The sequence below is a fragment of the Thalia democratica genome, chromosome 1, assembly GCF_965202585.1.
Source record: "Thalia democratica chromosome 1, ktThaDemo2.hap1.1, whole genome shotgun sequence".
Taxonomy (NCBI): Eukaryota; Metazoa; Chordata; class Thaliacea; order Salpida; family Salpidae; genus Thalia; species Thalia democratica.
The window spans coordinates 80150592-80170882 of record NC_139165.1 but is presented as its reverse complement, the minus strand read 5'-3'; the positions used below and the strand labels follow the sequence as shown (position 1 = coordinate 80170882).

General features: G+C 29.6%; 2 protein-coding genes across 2 annotated transcripts; both read right to left on the bottom strand.

Annotated features, from left to right (window-relative positions):
• Positions 1–2673: 2673 nt before the first annotated feature.
• LOC145848261 (uncharacterized) lies at positions 2674–5207 on the bottom strand. Its single transcript, XM_082953850.1, has 6 exons — positions 5167–5207; positions 4123–4320; positions 3750–3827; positions 3478–3531; positions 3143–3401; positions 2674–2922 (listed from the first exon to the last, which is right to left on the bottom strand). Exons 2-6 carry the CDS (start codon positions 4314–4316, stop codon positions 2731–2733), a joined length of 777 nt encoding a protein of 258 aa, XP_082809976.1. The 5' UTR covers positions 4317–4320; positions 5167–5207; the 3' UTR covers positions 2674–2730.
• Positions 5208–5769: 562 nt separating this feature from the next.
• Positions 5770–12519, bottom strand: LOC145840035 (uncharacterized). Its single transcript, XM_082947259.1, has 6 exons — positions 12269–12519; positions 11002–11097; positions 10652–10818; positions 8083–8319; positions 6463–6689; positions 5770–6033 (listed from the first exon to the last, which is right to left on the bottom strand). Exons 1-6 carry the CDS (start codon positions 12517–12519, stop codon positions 5770–5772), a joined length of 1242 nt encoding a protein of 413 aa, XP_082803385.1.
• Positions 12520–20291: the final 7772 nt, after the last annotated feature.

Genomic DNA, 20291 nt, shown 5'->3' with positions numbered 1-20291 from the left:
TGAACTCACTTCAGCTTTTCTTCTAAAAGCTCCTTATGCCGTTAATTAGATAGGCAGCAAATTAGCAGCGGATTTTGCTGGCAGCGGCGGTTTACTGTTGGCACGATCGTCATAAGAAGCTCTTAGGTGCATTTCGCGCGCGTTAGTAACCTTCCACACACACGTCTTTCAAAAGTTTGAATTTTGCTTCTTGTTACCGAGACATATTATGATGGTAGTACGTTTTCTTTCTTATTTCTTTTTAATATATTTCAATAACTTTAAATTAAACGAAAAACAATATTAACAATTTTTTGCAAAAAAAAAATTATAAGTCAGTTGTAAACTATTTTCTTTTCTTTTTTGCTAAAAAGGCAACATATTTCCTCAAAAACCAACTAGTGCATAAAGCTGAAAATTTGAAAAATTTTCTAATATTAAATGAATTACAGACAAAAAACTTCACCTTTATTTCCGAACACTAAGCTCGAAACGTCGCCGACCTCGCAGACTTTCACCTCGCTTTTTTATCTGCTTCTAAACGCATCAAGTTTTCAACGAGAGGTGCTACCACACACCACGCGTTAATTACCTCTTTCCGCCAATCGAGCGCTCAATAAGCTTATTGCTGGCGAAAAACGAACACAAAATCAGATAATTAGACTTTAGTGAATTTACGCTCAATTTGTTCATTTAATTTGTTCGCACAGCGTCGTGCCGATCTTTCACTGTTTACACACCACTTGCTGATATGAAGTAAAATTTTCTTCTTTTCACGATTGCCGTCAGCAAAACATTGTCTCGCAAATTTCGTCACCGCTTTTAGTTCGTGGTCGTGATTGGTCGTGACCATCGTCGGTTGTTGCTGCGGCTGGTATCGGTTGCCGTTGAAACCACATCGGGTCACGTGGTTTGACTTGAGCTTTTTTTATTTTTCACTTTTTATTTATATGTATGTAGTTTGGTTGTAATTTCAAAATTTTAATAAAGTTCTAAATAATTCTTTTAAGTTTAACTTTTTTTTTCAGATTGTATCTGTTTAAATCTTCTCTTGAAAAAAAAATAAGTTTATTTATGATATATTTTTATTAAACTTAGGTATTAAAATTCAAAAAATTTTGTTTAAAAATTCAGTCAACTTAAGGTTGACAATATAAAAGTTTTAACTGTGGATTGATTTTACTAACTGTTTTTAACAAAAAGTTATTTCAATAAATTCTTTGAATATTACGTAAATTTTTTAATAAATAAACTTAAAAAATTAAATAAAGTAAATTTATTTTAATAAAGTTAAATATTTAAAACAAAAAAAATAACAAACAATTTTTTAGTTAATGTTTTAATTTATCTCTTCTACAATCTATATATTGCTAATTGCAAAATTAATTTATTGAAACTAAAAAATTTTGTGTTTTAGGTTGTATGCACAAATATTGAATATATAATAGAAATGTTTAGTATTTTACTTTAATAAAACGAAAACAATACTTAGCTTTTTTTTAATTTATTTTATTAATTATTAAATTATTAGACAAAAGCAAGTTTAATAATTTATTTTTGTACTGGTTTCGGTAGCCTAAACTTTGTGAAAAAACAAAACAGTAACTAATATAAAAAGATGGCAGTTATAGGAATTCAAATTAAGAAAGCGTGAAAACAAAATAAACTTGTAAACTTATAATTACAAAGTTAAAAGTCATAAAACCCAAAAAATAATCTAAACATTAAAGGGTTAAAACACACAATAGAAACTATACCTTACTAGCAAAATTTGATATAAGTAGACATTTATACTGTTGTAAATATATTTTAATTTTTATTTAGCTTAAAACAAATTAAAAACTGTAGATAATGCAGCAATACTCTTTTTACTTGATCATAAAAAAGCTACAAAAAATTATATTTACTAATGAAACTATGCCTAACAGTTTTCTTTGACTCTTTAAATCTCTTTAATAATGTTAATTTATAAAAGAAAAATCTAGTTAAAAATTCACAAAAAAAAAGCAGTAAAACAAGATACATTTAATTTAATTTCTTAACAACTTATAGAATAAGGCAGAATTCATAAAACAAGCCTAACTAATTGTTAAGATTTTTGAATATAATTTAAAAGATTTCAAATAGATTAAGCGCTAACAGAGAAGAACAAACAACCTATCCAATGAGTAAAAAGTAATTCAGTTTTAGTTTTAAGTAAGTTGTGTAAGCGAGTAGAGAAAAAAAAAAATAAAAAAAGAAGAAAGAAAAAAGCAAAATATAGTTCAGTTTCGATATCGATGAATAAGAAACTTCTGAAGCGACTAGAGACGTAAAATTAAATATAAAATTTGCACAGTAATCTTGTTTAAATCTTTGGTTTTACCCTGAATCGGTAAATAGTGACGTGCTTAAATTTTAAACAAACTTCAGATTTCTAAGTTTATTTTTGAACATAAAAAAAACGAAATTTGTCGATCTTGTAGTAGACATTTAAGAACTGTTAATAAACTAATTTCTATTTTTACTAATTTATTTTAACTAAGTAAAAATTATTAAAAAGCACAAAATAAAACTGCTTTTAAACATCAGAAAAAAAGACAGTCGATAGAAAATAACTATCTGCTAAATTAACATATGAAAAAAAAAAACATTGTAAAAAAGTAACTCATTTGTACTTCAACAACAGAAGGTAAACTTAAGAAGTGCCGTGTAAGCAAATAGAGACGTTAAATTAAAATTTGAACAGTAATCAAGTTCCAATCTCGGGTTTTACCCTGATTCGTTAAGAGGTGAGGAAGGTGCATGGTGAGCTTCAAGGATGAAGAAATACGACCCCAAGTGACGGTGAACGGAGGAAATGAGAGTTTGAGCGTGACCTAGTTTCATTTGCAACCTGTTCAAGCATGACTCCTCCCTAATGAACGGGAGGGAATGTCCATTGATTCCGTTGTCAAGGAAGATCTGTTGTCATGGTTACTATTGCATAACTATATTTCTATTTCGTGTTGTAGAACAAACAACAACTTAAAAATTTTAATTTAAACAAGACTGAAGTCCTTTTATTTTCAAAGTTTTAGTATTAAGTAAAACTATTTATGACTACGTTCGAATTTAATTATACATAGTCTTAAGAAATTCCTAAAGAAAATGATGCGTTTTGAGTTTTATAATTTCAACTCACTTGTTTATACTGTCCCAAATTGATTTCATCTAAATACTGACCGACTCTTTCACAACTCCATTTGATCATGTCATCAGAGTTTTTCAATATCGTTTCAATTGTAAGTTCATCAGGAGACATAAAAGACGTTCTGTTGTTAGTTTTACCCAACAATAAAGCGTTTTTTGTTTGGGTTTGATGTAGGGGTTCAGTTTTAAGCGTTGTTTTGTTGTTCAGAAGATTAAAGTTGTTAAGAGAAACGCCTTCTGAAGTGGAATTTCTGTAAAGCAAAACAAGGTTATTACAGATTTAAACAACAAATTTATGTTAGATGTATAAAGTTCTTATAAACTTACGAGTTAAAAAGTGAACTAGAAGTTCTTAGCCTTTTGGTATGTTCTTTAAGTTCTCTGAAAATGAAAATCTAACATTTTATTTTTGTTTCACAAAAGGTTAAGTTTTACTGCAGTAGGAATATTTTTTTACAACTATCAGCTTTACAAAGCTTTGAAAAAGAAAACAAAAGTTATGTGATACAAAGTATGCATTTTTATTTGATTGAATTATATCTATTTAAAAATTAAACTATATCCATAAATAAATTTTACAAAAAATATTACAAACTTACATAGGAACACTTTTTGATCTTTTTACGTTCTTCTGCATTGACTTTATAACAGCTGTTTCATTTTTTTCGTTTCTTTTGCTAGAATTAAAGTAAAAAATTAGTTCTACAATAATTACGTAATGTGCTTTGACAGCTATGAAGTTAATTTTGAAACATAAGTTTATTGTTTATTTACTTAGCTTTTAAGTTAAGTTTCAAGGTTTGTTAGTTGAATTTTTGGTATATGGATGTTTTTAACATTATGAAGTAAAAACGCTTATCGGATAAAATATGTTTGAAGATAAAATATGTTTTGTAGATTCTAAGACTTACTTGCTTTAAAAGGGTTAACTTAAGTGCAACATAAAGTTTAAATATACATAAAACTACTTACTTGTTTACAACTTCAACATTAGCTTCTTTTGAGTTGTTTTTCAGATTGACATTTTTTGAATGCCATTCTTCTGATTGGCTCACATCTTCTTCTGCTTCAGACTTGCAATTTATTTTAATATTTTCAAGTAAATTTGGCGCCAATTGACCGAATGCAGCTGCCATGTTCTTTACAAGATTCGTCTTATCCAGCATTAGTCTAGAAATAAATTAATAAATAAAACAAAATTATTAACTTAAAAAATATAATTTAAAATTCAATAAAGATTTGTTAAAAAAAATGACTTATAATTACTACTAGTTTTTTAACTTTAATATAAAACTTTTTTTATACACGTAAACAAGATAATAAATAATAAAAGTCATGATAAATCTGCTATGCAAACAACTGTTTTTAGCTTCATAAAGCTTTTTTATTCTACAAAATAAAATAGTTCTAATCTAGTAAGTTACAAATACTTTAAGTTTAAACTTTCGTCAAGTAAAAAAATTGTTTTCCTGTAAAACTTTTAGCAACTTAATATTTATAAAATAATTCATTACCACTATATTTTGTACAAAAACTTTATCTAAAAAATCTATAAATAATAACAACATTGTTTTAAACCATCTCAATGTAAATTAAAGATTTTTAAGCCAAGTTAAATAAATAATAGTATATAGACTAAACAGTTATACAGTATAATAAATAATTTATCTGTCTATAATAATTTTAGAATATAAAACAAAATAAAATGTTAGAAGTGTACAAACATTTATTTGCAAAAATTAGTTTAAATGTCAATTTTTAGCAGCGCAAAATAAGCTGGCTTGAATTAAAACTTTGTTAAAAATATAGAGTTATATATTTTTTGTAACATGTACTTTTGTAGGCTGAGAACTTGAAAAAAAAATTTGTTTTAAAAATAAATCTAAAATTTTCTGAATAAAAAGATAAATTATTTTTACTCGTATGTTAACGGAAACATTTACTTTGAACGATTATTTGCTTTTATTTTTAAGGACAGCTGTTAGCAATTTTCTTTTTAATATAATAAAAACCTACTTGTTGTAGTCGAAGTTAATTGAATTTTCGTGTAAGTTCGGCAGAAAGTCTAAAAAATCTGTATTTTAATATCTAGAATTAATTTTGTATTGTTTGTAAAACAAAATTACAGAAAAAACAGTAGTACTAAATTATCTGCAGATTTTAAAATTCATATTACTATTTCTATGAGTTCAAATACTTTAAAATATGCATTTTAAAAAACAAACCATCTTCAAATTTTGATTTCTTGTTAACAGTAGGACGTGTTTCGTTTGCTTCTTCATTCAAACGATTCTTAAATATTAAACTGTTTAAATTTGATAGATAAATATTTCAAAAAAAAATTTTTCCAATTGAAACAATTCCAAACCTGGTTTTCTTCAACGTTGTGAGACCTTTTTCGGGAAGATGTCTCTTCGTTTGAAGAATGATTTTGAACTTTTTTCTCAGTCGAAGATGGATATTTATGTTGAATTTGTGGTGGGGAAGCTCTAAACAATTTTCAAATATTAGCAACAAATTTATAAAATACAAAACTTTTGTGAAATGTGCTTTAAGATATACATTGTAAAACCACATTTAGTGTTTAAATCATACTAAAAAATGTAATAAAAAGGTTGCTCAGTTCGAAAAAAAATAAACAACAAACATTTTTCTAGACGGCAGAACGCAAGTGAATGCGGAACTTCTCGTCGCTGATTCGCCGATTTTGGCCAGCAACGGCGAGCTGTCGAAACCCATCATAGGAGAGTTAGGTAGGTTGCTTGGCAACGAAACTAACGGTTGCCATGCAGTGACGTTATCATGATCTTCCCGCTGGTTTTTGATGGTGGAAGGGAAAATATGGCTTATTTTATTTGGCACGATATCTTCAGATAAACTTGTCTGTTTGATATTTTGTTAACTTAAAGAAATTAAAAAAAAAAAAAGTAACATCTATATTCTTTAACGAAGTTAAAAAACCAAAATACCTAGGATTAAAATATTTGCTTTGTAACTAATTAAAATCAGCCTTTTTCATGTACCATATAAAATATCTTTTCTAAATTAATTTTTGCTAAATATACTAAAAACAAATAACTTTATTTTTTTAATTTATGTTATCTATATATAATTTTTTTATCTTTGCTTTTAGTCTATCTGTAAAATAAAAACTAAAATAAAAGTTCAACAATTTTTTTAACCACACATACATAATGATTATCGTTTGTATCAGCAAATGTTAATTTTCCCTAGGATAAAGTACTTTACCGCTAAAGCTTCAGTTTAATTAAAAAATTTTCAACGAGATAACAGACAAAAACAAAATCTCACCACGTGATTTTGAGCGAGGAAAGCAATGTTCTTCAGACACCATTCACATTCGCATTCGTTCTGATGATGAATGATCACCGATTTTGACATGAGAGCTTTCAGACTCTTCCCGTGATGTCTGATGCTCCTCTTCCAATCTTTAGCAGTCTCCCTCCCGCTTATCGCTTGGAACTCGTTGGGATGCATCCAGCTCTGCTTGCCCCCAAGCTCATACAGAATCGATTTGCCTGTAAAGTTAAGATCCGTAAAATTAAACGTTGAAAACTTTCTTGAGGTACCTGTTTTCTTTTTTTAATTTGTATTAAACTATTTAAAACTTTTAGATAAAATTTTTTTTCTTAAAGCTTTAAAGTCTAACGTACAAAAATAGAAAAGAAAGAGCACAGTAATAACGTTAAACTTTGTTCTACTAGTTGCACGCAAAAAGCTAATGTAATTTACGGATAGAGACGACATTTAGCGCAAAAGCCGTCTTAGAAATGAAGAGAAATGTTAGAAAAAATCACAAGCGGCCCGATTGAATGGAATTTCACGTTCTGGTCAAATAAACAAAAAAATCTAGGCGATATAAGGAACAGTCTGCGTTGCGAGAAAGTAATCAAATTGCAACGAAATACTTTTGTGAGCAATTGCTTTTGTTTTGATTTGCAGCCATTTAACTGTGAGCTGTTGACGCCGTTCGTTTGAAAATTCTCTCGTATTGTCGTTTAAGTCTTAATTTATTGTCACATTTTTTTAGCGAGTTATCCTTTACTTTTATAATTTCTTTTACTTTTGTAAAAATATTATAGATATAATTCTGATGTTAACTTTTTTTATTTTACTAGCTTGAAACAATTTTTTTTTTAATATCTATTTTGAGTTGTTCTAAATTAAATCTATTTAAAAAACATTTTTAAACAATATTTTAAAAAGGTTGTATATTTTACATACATGTATAACATTCTTAATGACTTTGCTCAAAATAATTTTTAGTTTTGACAGTTCTTGTTGTAAAACAAAGCTTTTTATTTTAGATACACTTACAGGAGCTTTAATTTTTTTATTAAAGGTTTGTTTAATGTAAGTTTGGATACACTAAACAGTTTTTAAAAATATATTTTCTTTTTAATCACATTTTTAAATACTGTAATAACAATATGTAATAATAAAAAACAAAACAATTTTGATACAAGTTGTAATTTTTGATATAACTGAAAATTGGTAGAACACAAACATTTAATTTACTGTTTTTGTAGCCATGAACTTTTGAAAAATGTTAGAAAAAATATTATCTACATCAACATTTAAACACTTTTAACACTGCATTTTTATAAAACATTAGACAGCAACGTTTATAATCCAATCTAGTTTTGTTTTAATATAGAGGTACTTACAAATTTTACTGATATTTTATAATAATTACATAAATATAAACCTATAACTTATTTAAACATATACCAAGTAAGAACAATCCAATTTAAAGTAAATATAGGAAATAAAAAATGTATACTGACGATTGAAAGGGTCTTTAAGATTTTTTTTAACTATAGTTTACTTATTAACTATGACAATAAATTAATTTTATGCTTCTTTATTTTCGAATAAAAGTATTTGAATTAAAAAAAAGTATGTTAATACCTTTGCTACCCTGGCTGAGTCTTGCGATGTAGAGGAGGGCATTGTTGTCGCCGCAAGTCACCTCCAAAAACTCCTCTCCACTTTCGTCCTTCTTCACTTCCACCTCCGAACTGCTCACGTGTCCTTTCGGCAGGTTCACCGTCCACCTGCAACCCTCCGTTGCTACGTGGTGATGGCTTGTTGCCTCTGACAACCGGTTTTGTGTTCTAACTTTGGTCACTGAGCTTTTCATCAAATCTGTAAATATTTTATCTTAAAATTTTAACTTTTAGTTTCATATTTGTAAAATAAGCTTATGGTTTTCGTTACTTAAATATCCGCTTTGATATGTTTCATAGCCTATTAATTTACAGTTCTATTACCAAACTTATTAGTGATATTAGAAAATTATAACCTTCAAATTACTAAATTTTGAGTAAATAGCTAAAAGTAATTATTCGCAATGAAGGTTTTCAAACACTCACCGAGGACAGTTGAATTTTAGTTTTTATTTGCTTTCTGAGAAAAAGAAAAAAAAAAGTGAAAAGTATTTCGTCGTCAATACTTAGCTGTAGAGCGGGGCTTTGTAACTAAGAAAGTTGGAAAGCCTGGTGTGACGAGAGCGAGAACTTTTGACACAGAGATCTTTATGACGTCACAGCTAGCGTTGTTTGGCGTGCGAGCGGCAGCTGAAAGCTTTTTAGTTAGCACAAAGCGTCAAGCAGCGTTCTCCTCTTATTTTTTTTTAAATCGCCGTCGATGTTTGCTGGCCGCTCGCATGTTGACACCGCAAATATTTTTGTTTGTACAAGCAGCAAGGTGAAAAACAAATATTGAAAACTAGTCACGCTTATTTGCTTCCTTCTACTCGAAATCATCTGCTTCCGTCGCTGCTTCTTTATGCTCTTAATCCTTTGTCACGTCATTGCAGCTCATCGGTTTTTTTTTTTGCATCGTTGTGTTTTGCCAATGACAACCTTCGTAGATAGAATCGTTGCGTAAGGTCACCATTAGCTGTCTTCCGTGTCTAATTTATCGATTGACGAGCTTCCTTTTCGTTCAAGCTTTATTTTATAACGCAACCTGCAAGTTTTTTGCCTTTTCACTTTTTGTTTCTTTATCTCGGAAAGCCAATAAAAACTAAAATTCAACTGTCCTCGGTGATGTGTTTGAAAACCTACATTGCGAATAATTGATTGAGGCAAGAAGCTTTTATTCATTATTTATTGCCGCACCAAATTTTATTTGCTTTTTTTCGCTGCGGCCGTTTGAATTTCTATCTCTATCGTGTCGTGTGAGGCGAACAATGCGAGAATAGTTGCCGCCGAAACTCGCTGAATGATTGAACGGCAGATAAGAAGCCAACTTAGCTCGCTGCGCCACTCAAAGCTTTTAGCTTATTTCAGAGGCGTGTTCCGTGATTTAACGCTTTTCAAAGACACACATCGCGAGACAAGTCGACCTTTCAGTGTTTTAAAAATCTTAGCGAGGTGCAGCTTAATTAAAAGCGAGAAGCTTATAGTAAAATATTTCTAAAAATTCAGCAAAGAAAAAAAAGATTTTTTTCATGTAGGCCGCAGCTTTTCTTGTCAGTCATTTTTCTTTGTCAGGCTTTTTATTTCTTGCCAGCCATTGAAGTATTTCAAAGCATCAAACATATTAGACTTGTTAGACATGCAAAAACGTACTGAAAAAATTAATAAAATTGATCAAGTCTTACATGTATTATATCAAAGTTCAAACCAAAAAAATAATAAAATATGATATAAAAAAATGCGCATCCTAATCTTTAAATACACAAAAATTTATCAACATGTTGGCAGTCGTCTGCATTGACCTGTGTGCAAATAACGCAAGCAGTATTTTGTTTGAAAACCGCCAACAACAATACAATAAGAAGCCTTCTCGATGTATAACGAAATAATTAATCACCTTCTCTATACATCAGCGTTGCGCAGTTTCGGATTTTACAGCCGAAGATTGATTGGAACAAAGGGGTAGGTCAACGCCAATCCGCAGTGTCAGAACTTAGCACCGAAGTTACTGAAAACAGCTTTTTTTAGCAATCAAATTTGAGTAGAATAGCAATTAAGTACGCGCGAGGTTGTACGGTTGATCATTCAAATTTGATTTTGTTGAAAATCAATTGCGCCTGTTAAAAACTTGCGAGCCCGAAAAGCTTTGACGAGTGTAAGTTAATATGTGTAAACTTCGTTTATAAATTTAAGCGCTTAAATACATAAACTTTAAAGTTTATATTAAAAACCTGTAACATTTTCTCCATCCGTAAATGTCACAAAAAAATTAAAGCTGTATTGGAGAGTATTGAAACCATTGCTAGCTTCAATTAATTTCTAAAGAAATTAAACCAATTTATCAGCTGCAAAATTTGTTCCACATATGCGAGGTTAAGGGCTATGTATATCATAAAGATTTTAATAGAAAATCAAAAACGAATTAAAAAATGTTTAAAAATATAAATGATACATATATATAGAAAAAATTGTACTAAATATAAATGAAAATTTTAGTTTCGTATTGACTTTTTTGTCGTATGTACACAACACCACACGGTTCAACGAAAACTAACAGTTGCCGTTAGGAGTAACGACTCTTTTTCCGTTGCTACTAGTAACAACCGGGGGCTGCTGACATTCGACAACGGAAGTCGTGGATGACAGTTCTGGTGATGACGTCATAGCGGAAGTTGATCTCTGTTGCGTTGAAACAAGCTGATGATGATTGAACTGGTTGTTGCTGTGAAAAAATGATAACTAATTTTACTGTGAGTAAAAGTTATAGTTTTTTGTCTTAAAAAAATCTAATAAAAAACGACTTAGTAATAGTTTTATTAATTCAAAACTTTACCGTTGAGAAGGTTAGTTTTTTATCTTACAAGCTGATAGAAACACGCTTTATTTTAGTAATTTATTATTTTACCGTGAAAGCGTTGTGTTGTCGAACATTGGCATATTAGGAAACGGCATCATACTTTCTTGTTTCTTGTTCAGGTTCATCAGGTTTAAAACTTGTAACCTGAAAAAGTTGACTATTAAGCAATTAAAAATTTAAACAGCGTTTGTGAAAATTAGTATATTAAGTTATTAAAAAAAAACTAGAACAAAAGAAAAGTTTTAATATAAAGTTGAATATATAAATCAAACGAAAGAAATTTTTTCGCAAACAGCGTGTTAAACAGTAGTTATTTTTATGTTGTTACAACTCAACAAGTCAGCAGTTTCCATAGCAACCAGCCACACACGCGCCAGTAAAAACACATCCGACGACCACGTCACCATGTAAACAAGCTCCTTAGCAACGGTTGCCAAGTTTCGAGCTGCATTGAAGCCGATAAACACTTGTGGTCTCTCGGATGGCAACCGAGGTGGTATGGTTGCTTGGCAACCGGGTCGTCCAACTTTCAGCGTCGTACTTTTAATTAACCAGCATCGACAAAAATCACCGACGTCTGCTAAGGCGGTTTTAAGCTTCCTCCATACGCAATAAAGTAAACCATATGTCTAAAGCTTCAAGTTTTTTCTCAAGAAAAATCTTTTTGATGTAAATGTTTTCGAGAATTAGTTTTTTATAGTCTTTAGCAGTGTTATTTAGAAAGACACAACTTTATCAGTTAGTGTTACTTTGAAATTAATAACTTTAAGGTTCCAAAAAAAGTTCTAAAAAAGATGATTGTTTTATTTAAGCTTAGTTTTTTAGAGTTTTAAGCAAGAACTACTTTAAAACGAAACAATTGGATTTAGCTAGTACTTCTTTGAAGTTGTTAGTTTTATTATCGCTTAAAAAAAAAATATCGATATTTACAGGTAATTTATAAATACTTTTCGATAACACTTGAACCAGATTAAATTATTAATTTTAACTTTGTTCGTAGAACTTTTAAAGCTCTTTGAGCCAAGTAAAAATACGTGAGATAAATTTTATGGTAATAATTAACTTTTTTTTTTGTATTTTAACCTGTAGCGTTAGAGTATAAATACATTTGAAGAATTACCAGACAAAAGAGCTAGACAACCAAATTTATTCTAAAATTAACACTTCTTTATCAATTGAAAAAAATACAGTTCCTTGAAGTTTAATAGTATTTTAAACAGCATATTTTTCAAAATACATTTTCAACAGTCGATAAAAAAAAAACTTTCTACTTTACTTAAGTATCTAGTAATTAAATTTCTGCCAAATTACTTACCAGTCAAGTTGGTTTGGGCCTCCAAATTGAAGCTGGTCGAACCCAAAAAATTCACCATCTTTTTGCTGCTTAGAGGGAATTTGCGGAAATCCCCCAGGAAACGGGTTACCAGGCAACATGGCTGCCGGGTTGTTAAACATCCACATACTGGCAAGGTCGGGTTGAGAAAAAATATCGCCGAACTCGGCACCTGATTGGCTTAAAATTGTCGATAAATCGGCAGAAATACCCGGAACTGCTGAAGAACCCATATTTAGAGTATTTTTATTTACCTGTAATTCACGTGATTACTAATATTTTTTAAATTTACAAAACATTCTTTGTTAAGTAAAACATAGTTTTAATAGTTTGAAAGAAATAAAGCAGTCTGTTTAATCTGTAGTTTTCATTGAACAGTATTTTTAATGACTTTCAGTTTTAAGAAAATTGAATAATATAAACAAGTACTAATTGGTAATTATTTAATAATTGTTATTTTACCATGAATTAAATGGAGATATTTGTTACTCATAATTTTACTAGGAAACAAATAATTAATTTATAACAAAAAGTAAAATTGATAAATAATTAACTATAGTTGGTAAAAATCTGTAAAAATCTTTTTTAAATCTTAAACTTTTGTTCGAAAATTTTTCTTTAATTAAGATATTACCTAAACCAGCTTGTTCTTACATTTAGAATTGTAAATACTAATGTTTTGCATATCAATTAATTGAAAACTTATTACATACAAAAGGGATAACTATGAAAATGTTTTATGATAAACTTATTACATACAAAAGGGATAACTATGAAAATGTTTTATGATAGATGCTTTTACGTTTCCTTGTTAAAAAGTTAATATAATATTAAAACAACTAAAAGCTTAACGTATCTCTGACACTTTCAAAACAAATTTTAAAACGTCGCATTCAATCTCTTTTCAAAAAAATGCAAAAGAAAAAAAGTTCAATGAAAAATTCTGATTCATTAGACTTGAGGCCATCGCGCTCCTCTCGGCATCTGGTTCCCACGGCAAACGATTTCGACCGAGACGACGACCCGGGAGTAGGCACCGAGCAAGACAGATTGCGATCAGCTCTGTTGTCAGCAACCAGTTGCGGTGATGCGGTTACGGACCTCAGCGAAAAATGAAAACGAGGCGAAATCGTGTTAGCAGAAGCGCGCTGTGTAAACAACTAAATCCGAGCGCTGCGTTGTGCGAAAAACCGCAGCTCTTTTCATTGTTTGTGTGTTTGCGATAAAAACACGCAACTGAAAACACACCGAGCGAAAATCACCGCCCCTCTGCTTTTTAATAGCTTATTGTACTTTTAAGTAGAAAAAACCAGCGACGGCATCTAACGAGCTGACAATTAGCGAGAGTAAAAAATAGCAGCGCGTTGTGTGTGGTAGCTGTCTGTGAAACAGCTTTGAAGTTGAATGTATAGATTTTAGCAGATAAAGAGGTGAAATTAGCGAGGGCGGCGGTAGATTGATTTTCTAAATTCGGAAACTTAAGAGAAGGCGACAGTTTTAGGCATACCACTTGTCTGTCTCGTTTTTTTGTGTTTCCCTTCCTACTTTTTTTTCGCCAGCCGACACACTGGTTGTCGTTTTAAAGATTTCTTATGGAAGAACTAATGTATGGAAAGTGAATGAAAAGCTTGCCACGAGCCTATGAGGATTTTTGTGCTGCAAAAAATTATTTTTTGCCTTAAAAAAGTACTTATTCTATACAAAAGTACTGTTAAATTATATATTACTTGGAACGAAAGTAATTAAAATATAAGCAAAACAACATTTTACTTATAACCCTTTTGAATTTATTTAAAGCTCCAGTAAAAATAAAATACAAACGAAATCCGTATAGCTTCTGCTACCATTCAAAAGTACGCCCATCAGAGATTATAACTTTATGAAAGTAGCCACCATCAAATTCCAAACGCAAAACAAGAGCTGCCAGCTAAACGCCTGCTAATTCGGCGCCTTTAATTAGCGGCATGTGAGAAGCTGGCTTCACTTGGAAGCCATAAAGAGAAGAGTTCAAAACAAAGTCGATGCCAATCATTCACATACAACTTGCCCTCACCTAGTTTCGCTGCTTCTTTTCTTGCTGAGATTATTCCTTCGTTTCGTTCACTCGCAAGCTGCCTTGTCATTCTTGAAGCAGGAAAAGGCAGCTAGCTGCTGAGATAACGCGCCGTGTGCGACCACGCTTTAAGGGGGGCCGGTTTTAAAGGGTCTCTAATGAAATCTTGCTGGTGGCTGTTGTGTAAGATGAGCTTTCGTTGAAGATTTGAGAGCCCGAAGTTCAACAATCATTTAAAAGTTTTTACGGCGTCGCTTAAAAAGGCAAATTTTTTCTTACTATTGTTTATTTCGTCTACTTATTCGCTAGTATGTAAAACTATTACGTTTTTAATCGATGCTTAAGTAATTTACAATCATTATTTTTCTACCAGTGAACATTGCTGTACTCAAGTCATAGCGCACAAATGACAACATAGTACAATTTCTTTAGTTCAGACTTTTAGAGTAAGACTATTCTTAGAAGTAAATATGTTTACAACTAGCATAGATGAAACAAAAATATATATACAATAATGTTAATTAACTTTATTATTATTAAGAAAAGTCTAAAAACACTACCATACAAACTGTTTGCATTATAAAATTTATTTGTTTAAAATTGTATTGTTATTTGCTTGTAATAAGAATTAAGAAACAATAAGAATTCAATACGTTTATACTGTAGATAAAAACTCTAGTATTTATAAGTCTAGTACATAAATTATCATTAATTTTTTTTTATGATTTTCAATCTTCAATATTTTACTATAAAAAGCATTTCGTTAAAATACTTAAAAATTTTTCCAAATCCAGTAAGTTATTTAAATTTCGATTAATTACCGATAAAAAAAAAATAAAGTTTAAAGTCTCGTTATTCAACATAGCTACAAAACATGAAATAAAACTTATTAAAAAACTTTAACTATTTATTGAACTTTTAGTCATACCATCGTTTAATTAACAGTAAAACAATTCTATTTACTTAAAAACCTAAACTGAAACTTTAAAACAACAAAAAATGTAAAAAAACAAAACTGAATAAAAGTGTTAAACAAAAACTTTTAAAAGAAACCTGCAAACTGCTCATTAACCACCTACGAAAATAGAATCTCGATATTCAAAACTTCGACAAGCTTCCAAAGCCGCCGTCTCGCTTTGCTTCTGCTACAAAATAAAAAGCTTCTGCTCGTCGAATGCCGTCGAATGCACTTCTTTCCGCCGCTCGGCTCTCTCCGCTGCGTCGCTCAGCAAACTTTTAATCGCCGCCGCCGTTGCTCGAAAGTGAAAAGAGAGAGAAAGGCGACGAAGCATCAGATCACACACGATCCTCAAACAAAGCCGCCACCCCCACTTTCGCGCCCGTGCGACCGAAAAGCTGCTGCTGAGCAACAAAAAAGTCGTGTGTTTAGGGAGGCACAGGAAGCAATAACCTCGCTGTGCGCTTAATTGCGGGGAAGAATGAAATTTTATCGCCGCGTTTTGTTGGCTTATAACTTTGTGCTTTTGGTCGACATCGCGTTTTCGTGCTTTTTATTAGTAAGTGGCTATTTTTCGGGAAAGTGAAAAAGTCTGCAGTAAAGTGTTTAGTTTTTAAATCTTAAAACTTTTAAGTTGAATGTTTAATGTGCATATTTTTTAATTTTAAAATTTTAAAATTGAAAAATGTTAAAAACGTTTTACTTAAAAAAAAAAACGGAATACAATGCAAATAAACAAAAAAGCAGAGTGGTAAATTTTGCAAAGCTCTCACCGTTCAGCCATCTGCTTTTGTGACGTCATAACTTGCCTTGCATAACCCGAGCTCTAATTTTTTTCGGTGGAAAAAAACCGATCGCGCGCTCGTGGAAAAACATCATATATCAAACAAAACCATCACTGGGTTTTTGCGTTCGCATTTCGAGCGACCGAAAACCGGCTGCTGAGCTTCAAAGGGTCGCGATTTTGGGTACACGCAAAGCAATAACCTCGCTGTGTGCATGGTGTGGGGAGAATTTTAGCTTTTATCGCCGCCTTGACCTTTTCTTAGTGCTTTCGGCCGACGTCGCTAGTTTTCTGCGAGTGCATTTTTCTTGGTAAGTGATTTTTTTACGGGAAAGCGAATAAGTTTTTAGGCAGTTTTTAGTTTCCTAAAAATTTTGAGTTGGTTTTTTATTATAAGTTTGCAAAAAAATTCATTCAAGTTTTTTTTTTTTAGTTTTTGTAAACTTTTTCGTAAAAGCCAGTTTGTTAAAATTATAGATAGTTGAACAAAAATCGTCAAAAAAAGGCATAAACTGTGAACGAACAAAAAAAAAACAGCATTTTAAAGATTCACAGCTTTTTATTGTTAAACAATGATACCTTGAAAAAAAATCAGAATACAGAGCGAAAAAAAACAGAATGGATAGATTTTTTTTTGCAATTTTTGCTCAAACAGTGTGTTACAAATTTCGCAATCTCACAGTTCAACCATCTGCTTTTATGACGTCACAATGCGTGACCCGAGCTCTAATGTTTTTTCGGTGGAAAAAAGCACCGGTCGGGCGCTCGTGGAAAAACATAATAAATCAAACTGAAGCTTCAATGGGATTTTGCGTTCAAATTTGTAAAATATTTCCCATGGGAGAAGGATAAACCGCTAACCTGAACAGAAATTCGCGTGTAAAAGTAGAATATAATAAAATGAGTAGCGGTGTAAGAAGGCCTTTGGGAAAATCGAATTAAGATTCCCTCACGGTCGTTCTGGTTAATAAAGGTTTTAAAAGTCGTCGCTTACTGGTTAGCTTTCTGGTTTAAAGCGAGCTTCGGTGCCAACATATTTTGTTCGTACTATTATTTTACCTGAAATGTCTTTGAAACGGCTTGGTATTGTTGAAATGCTTTTCTTTTGGCTTTACTTCATTTATAAGTTCTCGATATTGATTCCTTCAACAACAGACTGAACTTTTGCAAACGAATAAGTTTTCAAAAAAGAACTACTTGCAATAATAAGAAAAGTTCAGAGTTTTAGTAAAATAAAAACAATCACAGTTTTAAAAGTAATTTAACATTAAAAGTTATGATGCTATTTCAAAGTTCACGTTCAGTAACAAGTCTGTGTTAAAAACATTTAATACAAAAAAATTGTTATTTAACATATGTTTTACTTTGATGTATATCAGTAAAAGTTTTCATTTAATAAAAAGAAAAAACTAAATTAAATAAACACTTTTTAAATTTTTTATTCCTAAGTTATAAAGTTTTAAAACCTTTTTTTTTTCATAAATTTAGTTTTAATCTCTATATACAAATTGAAGTATATCCTTTTATAGCTTTCAACTTAGTTTTACAGCTAGAAATTAAGTTATGCACAATGTTTTATTTTTAGTCGCATAGATTAGTGATTATTAAACTTATGATACAAAACATAAAACTTATCACTAAAATAAAACATTATGCAAAAAACGATCGAATTTTTTTCATTTAAACTACTACTTTTATCGTTAATAAATTCTTATAATAATTAAGCAACCGAGATTAAGTAAAAAACATTTAATATAAATAAAAAAACTAACCAATCTAACGGTGTACGAGTGGTGCACCTCGATAACCGAAAGGTTTTTTCGTACACCAGGTCTTTAGACAAAACTTTTTGCGCTCTTTTTAATCGTTCAATAAACGAAAATACTTTAAGACTAGTATACATTTGAAACTCAGCATGTTTGTTCACTTGAAAGAAAACTGTTACAGACAAACTATAAAAACATTTTTTACAAAAAAACTTGCTTATAGTACGCAAGTATTTTGTTTGCATCGTTTATGAAAATTTAAATTATCTTTAAAAGTTATACTTACTGAAAAAATTCTACTTAAATTTTCAAACAATAACATAAAACAACATTTTACACTGACTCTGTAACTGTAGTTTCTACAGTAGTAAATGCTAGAAAAAAAAAACATAAAATCTATTATATCGTATTTTACTTACCACACGGCACACTCCAAATGTATTATTAATGTTTAGTAAAATTTCCTTAAATGATTTTGATTGACACGAGTTTTATATGTTATTGCTGCACTAAAACTTTAGTACTTAATAACATATCTACAGATATAAATCAGTTTAAATTATTAACAACGTTCTTTACAAACACAAAATTTTGAACAGAATAAAAGCTGTAAGGAACTTTTTAGTAATAGCAACTGTTGTCTTTTATCGAAACTGGGTAAAAAATTATAGATTAAAAAGAATTTGATCAAACAAAAAAAATAAAGTGAGTAGAATTCTGGCATTAAAATTTGTAAAAACAACCTAGTTTAATTATTTCAAAGTCAAAAATTGTCAATAAAAGAGTTTTGTGTAAAATATTAGAACTATAAAAATAAAAAAAGAGTTTGTTTAACTTACGAAAGTTATTGTTTAGAAACTTTGACGAGGAATTTTTGATTAACTCCTTGAATTGTGTTTTTTTTTATATCTTAGGTAAAAGCATTGCTATTTTTTAGTAACAATAAAGATTGTCATAGCAACGAAACGAGAAACAAAATTAGGTTGAATTTTGAGTTTATGATTGATGGGTGCATAAAAAACTTGTTTTGAATTTTGTTTTATTTTTCCTTCTAACTCAGTTTCTTATAATACTTTTTTAAAATATCATACTAGCAAAGGATATTTGTGGTCAAATCGCTTGTTATTTTTTTTAGCCTCTTAAGAAACTCATAAGATTATTGATAACTTTAAAATACTTTACTTTTCGTCCGTCTTACCGTCTTTTCACGTAACTTTTTGTTTTAATTTGTAATATTTCAATGTATCATTTTTTAACGTGATCATTAATAAAGCATTTCAGTTTAGAATTTTAAAAACATACTTAATGCTTAGTTGAAAGTAGTTTTTCATTAAAGCCTTATTTTTTATCTCAAAGTTTTAACTTATTTAAACATTATTACCAGAAAATAAAGAAAATAGTAACTAAATACATTCCTGCAATGACATTAGAACATTGCTTGCAAAAAAAGTATATTAATTTCTATATAATAAGTAGACATAACTTTAAACAGATTTTACAAATTTCCATTAAAATAAGCTTCTAAATTTTTCATTGAAATTTATTTTATATCCAATAACTAGTTTATGCTTTTTTAGAGCTTTTTTATTTCTTTTTAAACAAAAATCAATAATTTGTTAGTCTTTTTTTTTAAAAATGAAGTCCTATGAACTTTAAAGATTAACTTTACTTTCACCAGAGTTAAATTACACAGTCACCATTTTTTATTAATTCAGTTTGTTTTGATGAGTACAAGTGTGTAAAATATCAAATAGTTTAAAAATAATACGATTCAAATTATAAAATAAAAATCTTTATTTTGATATTAAATAATTGACTATAATAATAAAATAGTAAAAAAAATTGTAAATTTCACTTATAGTATAAAGTTCTTTGTGTATTTAATTTTAAATTAACTTCAAAGTGTTTAGACAACTTAAAATCCAAAAAAAAAATAGCTTTTACCTTTTGCAAATTATATGTTACGCGCAAAACAAGTTTAAAGGCAATTAATTTACAACAACACTTTTTTTTTTATACCAGTAAAAAACTCGGTTAGTTTTATCAAAAATTCCAAACAGTTACAAAGACTTCAATTTATTTTTTAAGGTTTTCAAATAAAAAATACCTAATACTTCATTTCAGCAGACTATAAATATTAGAATTAACAATTGTAAAGCAAAAAATAACAACATATCCAATTAAAATTTAAACAGCAAATAGGTAAAATTTAAAGAGTATTTAAGTGTTAAAGTATTCTATTTACTATCAAAACCATTAGTAAATGTCAAGCAGTTAGTTCTTTCAAAAAAATAAATTGTCATAGCTGTAATTTTTTTTAACTCTTTCAATTTAGTACGCTTTCTTGTTCCATAAAAGAATTGAAAAATAATTTAGCAAAAAATATTTTACTCTTTTTTTTTAATTACTAAATTGACTTAATAGTTATATATATATACAACCTT

Coding starts and splice junctions, on each gene's coding strand:
- LOC145848261 (XM_082953850.1), bottom strand. CDS start 4,316: ATGCTGGATAAGACGAATCTTGTAAAGAACATGGCAGCTGCATTCGGT. Junction 3,828..4,122: donor AATGTTGAAGTTGTAAACAA/GTAAGTAGTTTT, acceptor CTTTAATTCTAG/CAAAAGAAACGAAAAAAATG. Junction 3,402..3,477: donor TCTAGTTCACTTTTTAACTC/GTAAGTTTATAA, acceptor TTTGCTTTACAG/AAATTCCACTTCAGAAGGCG.
- LOC145840035 (XM_082947259.1), bottom strand. CDS start 12,519: ATGGGTTCTTCAGCAGTTCCGGGTATTTCTGCCGATTTATCGACAATT. Junction 6,690..8,082: donor ACTCAGCCAGGGTAGCAAAG/GTATTAACATAC, acceptor TTAACTTTACAG/GCAAATCGATTCTGTATGAG. Junction 6,034..6,462: donor TCCTCGCTCAAAATCACGTG/GTGAGATTTTGT, acceptor AATATCAAACAG/ACAAGTTTATCTGAAGATAT.